Source organism: Temnothorax curvispinosus, unplaced genomic scaffold, assembly GCF_003070985.1.
Source record: "Temnothorax curvispinosus isolate PA1 unplaced genomic scaffold, ASM307098v1 QBEX01002827.1, whole genome shotgun sequence".
In the NCBI taxonomy this organism is placed as follows: Eukaryota; Metazoa; Arthropoda; class Insecta; order Hymenoptera; family Formicidae; genus Temnothorax; species Temnothorax curvispinosus.
This window is the reverse complement of record NW_020212607.1, coordinates 430839-441050: the sequence shown is the minus strand read 5'-3', so window position 1 is coordinate 441050 and position 10212 is coordinate 430839. Positions and strand designations below refer to the sequence as shown.

Genomic DNA, 10212 nt, shown 5'->3' with positions numbered 1-10212 from the left:
TGCTACATGTACACATATACTAAAGATCTATGATGCTCTGGCGCTCTATTATTTTTCATATCATAGCGCAACCAAATCTTGAATAGTGACATTGCTATGATAATTGATTTTCGGTGTAAAATGTCAAGTCTGAGATCCGAGTTTCGAGGATACGATTTGCTCGGGTATACTCTGACATACTTGGGATGAACTCTGACCGTGCCTTCTACCCTTTGACACACTTTGCCACATATCCAACAGCGGTCTGATATTGTATTGGAGTTTACTCTAACTGTTATTGTGAGATATACTAGCTTATCACAATATAGTTGGTATTTCGATTATGGCACACGTTGGCTTTTCTGTTCCTCTCTCTGACATTCTGATATTTCCGTTATATACCGTATTACACTCCTTTAATCGCCAGGATATATTATACAGTTTTTCTTAGTATAAAAATATTATCTCGCGATTATACGTAAATATTATAATATTTTTGTGCCCATAATTTTTATAACTTATTTATAATACACAATTCCAATACTGGAATACTGGATCTCAGGCTAGAATCTTGTGTGGTTTCTATATAAATTGTGCAGTAACCATAACTCAATTATAAATTATAATACTGAAGTGAAGGGTGTGTGTATAACTCTTTCATAGTTTATACTTCGTTGCGGGGGCGACAGAAAATGTCAAGTAGGGTGACAAAGCGCCGCCTGTATTATAACGCCAACCTATTTTGAATAGCAAGCTCGGTTGATATAGATATAACTTGGTACAAAAGAGGCTCATTAGCCGTATCGTAAGTATTATATGTGTACGATTTTCGTTCGTTGCGACTTAATATTTTTCGGAATTGTGGAGCGAGGACGACGCCGACGGATGGAATTTCTTGGACTGGCAAAAATGCTAAACCTCGCGCCGGTTTCGTCAGAACGGAAAAACGGAAAAAGCGAAAGAAAGCGACCAGATTTGTTCCGAAAATAAATTCCCGTCCAGACAACGTGTCCTCTCCCCTCCATCGGTTTAGTGCGAGGCCGTGCTACAAGAGCCGCGCATCGCTTTTTTTTCTTGCTTGTAAATTCCGCCGGACGTCTGCGTGATTCGAGTTTGCGTCTCTTTCCTCTTTTGAATAGAAACGCATTTCTGCTGCGTGAACTCTTAACTATGTGATACAAAGTTTTTAGCTAGCTTTGCATTTTCGTAGATTTCAGCTTTTGATTGTCATTTTATATGGCATTTCGTATAATGTATGTACGTTATACGTGCATAATCGTTTCTTCAATGAAGAAATATTAAAATTTCAACAAGTTTTTTTTTAACTATTTTTTTTTTACAATTTTCTGAATATTTTTGAAGCATTCTTTAAGCTACTCCTGTTATTATTTGATTTAATTTTGTAATGTAATTTAATATATATATTCTGAGGTTGACGACGTATGTATAATCGTCTTATCGGTGAAACCTTATTAATCAGGACAGTCCCGACTGTCAGTACACTTTGAACTTATTCGTCGCGGCCTGTCCGCGAGTATCGTATTCTCTGGCCCCTTTTAAACGCACATTCCAAGTCGACACGCTTCCGGCGCAGGATGTACGCTATATCTTTTCGTTATTGAAACGCATCTTTAATTTCCTCAGTTTAAATCGAGCGAATACTACGGAATTATTTCCCGTTATCTTGATGTGCTCACGTGTCTTACAACTTTATCGTGCGATTCAATGAGTTCACGGAGCGCACGTGACTCGCGAATATCGTTTACTATATTATTCCTAGACTTATAATGAATAATTTTCCGGAAACGTCGGAATTAGTTTAACGTGATGGAAATACTAAGTGTAAATAAATGTAATGCTTCCGAAATCGAATAATTATACATTTATTGGTGCTACTGATTCGTTTATTAATCCCGCGTTCTAAGCAGTATTGTTTTACTAACTCGAAGTGCAATGACATGTGCTTATCTCTGATTACATGATCATAGGTTGCATCTGTGCTCCGTCTGTGAACACAAGATCGTTCGGTGAGCTTGGTGGCGATGAAGGCAAACCATCGTCAACGAAGGCATGTGACGTGGTCGTACGACCCAGATTTCTTTTCCTGAGTATCGCTTATTGTTAGATACACCTGTAACCTGTCGCTGCTCGCTTGCCTGCCTACGTTGCGAGACGTATTGACGAGGCACGGCCGCTAATGCTAGTGCGGTATACGCTTGACCGATTATGGGTTACGATTGGACTTGCACGCTGTTGGGAGCCGTTCGTACATTACTCACACATTATCGCAATTGCCCCATGCGAATCTATGACGCGAGTGGGCGAAGGTGCGATACACGATATAGCTTGACTGGCGACCGATGGATCGACTATATCAATTCCCCGAAGCGCAGATACGTATATGTGCGTATGTGAGTGCGTTCGCATGCGTACACCGTACGATAGACTTCTCATTCATGCTCCACGACCGGACACGTGTGCACGAGTATACGTAGAACCGCGCGTGAATAAAGTCGCCGAATAATCCGGTAACTATTTACATTCTTACGTTGACGTTTTTTAATCGTTGCGATAACACGCGATAACACGCGATAACGGCGATGTATATATCCAGGAATTGCGTATAAATAACGGGATGCATTGCTTAACATCTTGGAATCGGTGTAAACACCGTCGTTCTTTGCTCTGTGGCTTATCTCAGTATATGCTTCCTTTTCCTTCTAAGCTCGAGATGACTTTTTTTACTTTTGTGACACCGATGCCAGAATGCTAAACCTTACCTTTTACAGCTTACCTTATTTCAGTTATGTAGCTCGCACACGCACTAGTTCCTTAATTAAAATTCTAATTAAAAATTCAAGTTTACTTAACTCGACCAAAGCATACGAGTTTATTACCTAAAGTTAGTTCGTTAATGAAAGCAGATATGCTAAACATTCAGTCAGGATGTTGTAGCTTACAAGAAATTGCGACAAATGAACGCGCGTCGACAAATTAATGACGCGACTGGTCCATTTTGAGCGGGGGGTATTAATCGAAGTTGCCTTGAACGATCTCCCCTCGAGCGGTTGACACTGCATTACTGCATTCCCTGCTGTATGTAAGATAGAACTGTCTCCCGTGCGGCGATTGCAGTGGTGATTAAGTGTTCGTGCACGCGACAAAAAATGAACATCCGTGAAGAAGAAGATAGCGTGCTTATCGTGGCATACGGCGGACGAGTTGCGGCGACTCCTGCAGTTGCTTTTCGTGTCTCGTTCGGCGTGGTCGACGACGCGGACGCGCCAACCGTCAAGAGTTGTCGCTCATATTTTAGATCAGTGGCATAGCGATTAATCGAAAGTATGAAGTGACGATTGATTGAACGACTAATAGGACGGGAAGGCGCGATAGAGATGTTTTGCAAAAATCAATTGTGAATCGAAGGGACGAACTGATGAACCCTGTAGGGCCTGTGCATGGTAGTCTCGAAATTGATAGATTTTCGAGAGTGCGATTGGGGTATAGCGATAGAAGGATTTGCTTCGAAAATAGCGCTGTCAGTGTTTTCTTGATATAGGTTTCTTTGGCATATCGTGTCGCCGACCATAAACGATTTTTTCGGAAGCTCTAAGGGGTCTCTTTGAAGCCATCCTATCAGCTAGCACTTCCTGGTAGCGCGATAGTCTTTGGTAGTGTTTCGTCTCTATCCAACGAGCCGTGCATCTTGGAAGGCGAGAATTTAACAGGCATAACGTGCGCGAATCACGATCAAGCTTTTAACGATAATTGTTCAGCATAATTGCAACTCAAATTGTTTCCATTCGATATATCTCTATGCATTCGACTTCTATGCAGAAACATTTGTACCTTATCTCTCTCCTATTATCTGTCTAACAGCAATTTCTTGAATACGACATATTTTATTTGATTTTGCATACCTTGCGAATTTTTTAGGAACTATATTCCGATTTTTTTCGCAACTTATAAGTTACGGGCAATTTTTTCTAATGGAGGAAATATCTCCATCGCTTTTTTTCTCGCTATCTTTTGGCTGTGATAACTTTAAGTTGCCTGTTTTGGCAACCATTTCCCACGTTGGAAACGGTATTTGCGCACAATATGCAAATTTTCTCTCGTTTGATTGGAATGCAGCGATGTTATTTTTGCCTTTCTCTATGACCAACCGACGGTGTCTCCTTTTTTAACGGATTCCGCTGGCATTTCCATGGATCTTTCTTGCGCGCTCAGTGTTTTTAGGACCACGTTTGACGCCAATGGCGCATCGGCAGCGCAGGAAGAACCGAAAATAAAGTAGACAGGCGCCGCAAGCTGAGTCGAGTCGAGCTGTGCGCTGTATGAATACCATGCCACTCATTCGCGGAGGTCCCGGAGAGAGAAAGAAATTTTTAGCCGGACGCATCCGTGTGTATAGCCGCGCCGCGCCGTAATGCAGACTCCTCGTAGGACATGACTCGGGAGACAGTTTATGCGCCCGCGTTCATCAACGCGCCCTTTCTCACTTCGTGCAACGCGCCGTAATATATATCTTATCCGACATTCAGCTTCGCGTTTTTTCGCGAAGCTATGTCGTTGATTCGCGGCTCCAAAATTTACAGACGACCTCATGCACTGTGGACATGACGTATCATTTTTTAATTTTGTCCGTGATACCGAACGATGTATGAATACGCTTGATAGACTTTGAATTGGCCAAGAAATACACCCACGTATTACACAAGAATAAGATTTTATGCGTGATTGCCTTTCGTGTGTAGAATGACGAGATTTCGAAAATAGAAAATTCCGTATGCATGTAGGTTAAACTATTTTATGCGAATACATCTCGAATCTTTTTTACCGTTATACCAAGTTCACAAGTTTGACCAATCTGCTGGAAACATTTTCGAAATCAGTCATAAGATTCTCTTTCAAGAGACCTTCTCGTCTTCTTCATTTTACAAGTGGCTCGCCTCGGGTTTTAAAATAACATGGTCCCATATTTTTTTTTAATTATTTGAAGAGGTAGTATTACCTTCTACGTTAACACATGTGTATGATATCTGATGCCTATTTCTACGGGCAACGTCGGAAGAACGTAATTTTTTTCTAATATGTCACGAAAGAGAGCTGTCAACGTTACCTAAAGGAATATTTTAGTATAATTAAATCTATAAGATTAACATATGAAAGAACTAAGAATAATAAATCTCATTATTTATCGAGTTTCTACAAATATGATAATAAGACATACTTTGTAAAAAGCTACAATTTCATTTTTTATATAGATACATTAAACGTCAACTGTATATTCAATTAATTCATTAATTAAATTATTATCTCTTTATCTTTTAGACTTAGACTTTAATACCCGTTCCGACATAAGTAATCAAGTTCTTCATATACGACCATGAGTTATTTAGAATAAAATTTTTTATTCTCCATTAATTTCATATCAGAATTTCCGGCGTCGACAAGAAAATTATAAGGTTGCGACATACGATAAGCCTTTCTACGTTCCTGAGCGCGTAAATCACGTGACCGCAGCAGGTCGGTCTTTGGCCCTCTTCAAGAATCGTGCGCGATGTGCGATTCAGTTCTCCACGAGACGCGATATATGTGAGAGTGCGCGTACGTCGAACGCGAAACACGATCCAAGCAGGATAATCGCATTAACAATTTTATGGAGGCCAATTCCGTCGACGTCGACCTCGAGATTATTAAGTTTGCAAGGTCCTGCCCGTGAAACGATAGAATCGCCGCGATTACACATAGATGAAGGCATTTACGTTAGTTACCATCGCGCTCTCGTAAATCTCAGTCGTTTATGCGAGATATCGTTTGACGTTTGCGGTAAAATGTTCAATTTTTGTGCGGCAACGAAGTTTACAAAGTGTTGTCTGATGATTAACGTGAAAACGTAACAGTGAATTGTTGAATACATTGGCAAATTTTTGAAAAACAGATACTTATCGAGACATTGAATCTCGTAGCACATGGTTGATCGGCTTGTTGACACGGTGAACGTCCGTAGATCGATTCGCGTAGTGATGACAGTGAAGGAATCACGTGGATGTGGTGCGCAATCAGACGTCCTGTAATTCCGACTAAATTATCCGAGTTGATTATTCGCGATGTTGAAATATACGAGCAGGACTGGACGACCTCGGATCGTCGTAAGAAAACGAAAAGGACGTTCGTTGTCCAGAAGCTGGCCTGGCACACCGAGAACTCTATCGATCGTGTCATCCGAGGTAAAAAGGCCCATCTCATCTGAGAGTCTTTGAAAAGTTAATCCATTACATTACGAGATGTGAAATTATGTGATGAAAGTTGTTTTCATAACTCGTTGATATATTTACTTTGAAATTTAAGAATAAATATATTTGCGCGAAAATTGCGCTGATTAATGAAAACATGCTTTTATTTTAGATCACTTTTTGGTAAGAAATATTCGAACTAAAATTGAGTTTTAAAAGCGAATTTATTACACGATTTTGACTTTTATATTACTAGAAACATTTATTTTCTCATTTTTACTACGTATAATTTTCTTCTAATTCAATTTAGATTATTATAATTTATGTAGCATGCACAGAATTTGAACCATACACAAAAGTGTGTAAAATAAAATAGACCAGATATTTCTTTCAACATTTCACGCTAAACATCCGCTGCGGATAGAGCGCGCGATCTTTTATCTTTCGTAATGATTTTAATCGCTAGTTTTATCTTCTTCCGTTGAGGAAACAGTCGTTTATTTCATATCAAGTTTCGATTACATCCTGCTATCTTGATTCAGGGCGTCTATTCCTCTTGGTTGATAACCTTGTGTATGGGGCGATACGAGCGATTGTATCTAATGAACGAGGTCATTAACGTTCGGATCGAAATTGACGTAAAGAACAACGAGGAGGCTAACGCATTGACATCTCGCGATCGTACATTTTGTATGATTTTTGTACATTTGTATAAGTATACGCGTTTGTATATATAACATTTGTATACACAGGGACGTATGTCGCCTACGCACGCGGGTCGAAGGTCCCACGCAGAGATTGAGCGCACAATGTAAGAGACCGACAAACGGAATGAATGAGAGCGTATAATTGAGAGAGTATTTCTCCTTTAACCATAGTTAACCGCTCGCAAAGAATGGAAGCAAATGATGTTTTTACATCTTGAAATCTTATTTCATTCTGTGCTTTGTCTCACAATCAGTATTAATCATCATTCATCAAAGATGTGTCGTTCGTTTCATTAATAATTTTTATGAATGGTTAGTTAACCATCTCTCTATAGAATTTTGAACTTATTATATAAATAAATGATTATTTTATTTTCTCGGAATTATTAAAGAATAAAATGTCAGTTCGACTACAGGGAGAATTCATTTTTTTTTAATATTGTTCTTTCTTTATAAGGATTTTATTCTTAACAAAACATTGATTACATCTTTAATTTGACGTTTAAATTTTTTGCTGTTATTATGCATTTAATACATATCTTTAATTGTTATGCTATGAAAGAGACATAGATATATTTGTACTGGAGCTATTAATTAATACGGTTTGAGTAAGTGAAATTCAATGGAAACACGGTCATATATTTTTCGGACACGCGCTGAATGCGGCGTAATTAAACGCATCGTAAAACATTTTTGCTTAATTTGCCATTGTTTTGCATTCGTACCTAATATGCGATAATTGTTTACAATTCAATCGTTACATCAAAAACACATGCATATTTCGCATTCGTTCGTTTATACATTGCGTCACGATTGCGTTACGCTTTTGATTGCTGATTATGAAAATCACGCGTGCTTTTAGTAGCAAGCATTATTAAGCAAAGAGAGGAGAGGAGAGACTATGATTGCAAAATGCGCTAATTGGTTAGCTATTGTACGAGAACCCTTATAATGTTGACGTTGTTAATGCTGACATAATGTTGGGATTAGTTTGCAATTTGTTTAATGATACCGTGGGGCAAAATAAATATGTTTGAATCATTGGAAAAAATGCGCAAGTAACGCGTTATATCACTTTTCATACGATATGACGAACAACACAGTACGTCGGATTATAATTTGCGTCGCGACGATATAGGTACACGATACAAAATGTCGAATTAGAACGTCGCGTCATGTCGCTCGATCGATCGATCGCCTATGTAAACTGAACTTTCATCCCGAAACGAAATTGGCTAAACATTCATTGTAACAATCGAGTCATATGAGGGAGCGGTTCCGTGAATGGAACGTATAACCAGCATATCTACCGGAAGTCCGGCCTACGAGTTCCGGCCCGAAGCGCATTCGTCTCATTGTCTCTTTCATCCTTTTTTTTTTCGTTGCTGTTCAGCAACGAATGCTGTTGCCTGTCAACCGAAAAAGAGACTGTCGCGAAGGATAAAAAGCAGCTGACATTGTCGTAACCGGTTGATAATTAAAAGCTTCAAGTGACAAGTATTCGATAATAATGTAATATCTAATTAATAGCAGCAGCTCTCTCATAACAAACTTATGAAATGTATGATTAATTAGAACAATTATTACTTTTCTTGCATTTTTCTTCAAGAAATTTGAAAAATATATTGATAGATATGCTCAGTAATACTGTCATAAAATTTTCCAATTTGAATTAGCGCACATTATTTTCTATATTTATTATCTCATAAAATCTAGGCTAATTTAACATTGCAGGTTATTGTGCATAATATCAAATATAGTCTTATAATTAGTCTACTTATTTTCTATTTATCAGATATCTGGTAAATTTTATTTTTAATTATATATTTATGATGTTGATCTACGAGAACGATATTACACCTTTAATTATTAGTATAAATATTATTATCTGTCACGTCTTAAATATATCCATTTTTTATGTTATCACGGAGAAAATATTATATTTAGGGTAGATTGTATCTAAGTTTTATTTGGTTTTTGGATATAAACTACTTATATGAGGACAATTTTAGATTAATAAAACTATTCTGTAGTCCAATGTATACATATATAGTATAGATTTTACTTTTAAAGACTTCAAGATTTTATTACGAAGATATCTGATTGAAAGTAGGTGCAAAAGTGGCGAAAAACGATAAACTTTCTTGACATTTATATACATATATATATGTATATTAGGTCATGGCGACTTTTTAATGTACTGCACAGAGCAGTACATTAAACAGAGCAGTGAAATAAGGCAGCTGCAGCACTCAGCGCATCCGCAAATTAGATTATCAGCGCGCGTCCGTAGAGATATTAGGCGCCCTATATTGCGTGTGGAATTTATTTATTATTATCTTTATATAAATCGCGATTTATACTTTATCAGCTGTTCTAGACAGCCGTATATGCGTATGCCATGAGTCAGATTAAAAGTAATAATCAAGTAAGATTGACGCATTGTATGTAAAAAATGCAGTAGCAGTTATCTTATGATTGACCGATTTCATTACGATTATGCTTGCAAGGAATAACATAATGTACAGCATTTTCTAGAAATGTTATATCATTTCCTGATTAAAGCTTTTTCCTGATTAACGAAAGCGACGGAGCTTTTTTTAACAAAATCATAGCAATATTAATAGGTTCTTCGCGGATAATTGAGGGAATGAAAAAATTGTGGTGAATAAAATCTCGGGAGCAGAAGTGATACCTAAAACTTGTTTAATTAACCTCAAGTGGATTATTCTTCAATGTAATTTTACTTTTATGGTCATGTTATAGAAACATTTAGTGAAGATTGGAAGACTGTTTAAGTTGAATAAGATGATTTGCAATGAAATTTTCATTAGGGAAGATTGAATACTCGATTGAATACTAAAGTAATAAAATAGATGAAAATACTAGTAACATCTTTGAATATACTTATCTATCTCGGTTATGGTTGTATTGAATGACCACAATTATCAAGTTACGCTTGCAAATTGACAATTAGGTTATCATTCTTCGATGATTGTTCAAACGGTTTATTATAAGCATTTGCGCGGCATAATCACTTATTGATCAAGATCAATAGATTGTGCGCGCTGTACATAATTTATTCATAGTTCATTTGTTAACTTATAAACTGACATGTCTTTTGCAGATCGACTACCCGGAAGTTCATAGCGGGGGGAGGATGCATCGACCACCGCACCCTCATCCCATAACCGACCCCCGCCAGGTCAACTTGGTCTTCGAGGACACGGTAAATATATCTCTATTTTTTACTTATTTATGGCAATCTTATAGTCATGATCACTCGT

At 37.7% G+C, this 10212-nt stretch overlaps 1 protein-coding gene across 8 annotated transcripts in view; it reads left to right on the top strand.

Annotated features, from left to right (window-relative positions):
- Positions 1–10212, top strand: part of LOC112451930 (rap guanine nucleotide exchange factor 2-like) — a 114564-nt gene that overhangs the window by 86209 nt on the left and 18143 nt on the right. For 7 of the 8 annotated variants that reach the window (XM_025011851.1, XM_025011853.1, XM_025011852.1 and 4 more), the window contains one exon: positions 10053–10154. In XM_025011851.1, the coding sequence (XP_024867619.1) occupies positions 10053–10154 (102 nt within the window). Of the gene's footprint in view, positions 1–5680; positions 6213–10052; positions 10155–10212 lie in introns of those variants that run through there. The other variant, XM_025011850.1, reaches the window with a different exon arrangement.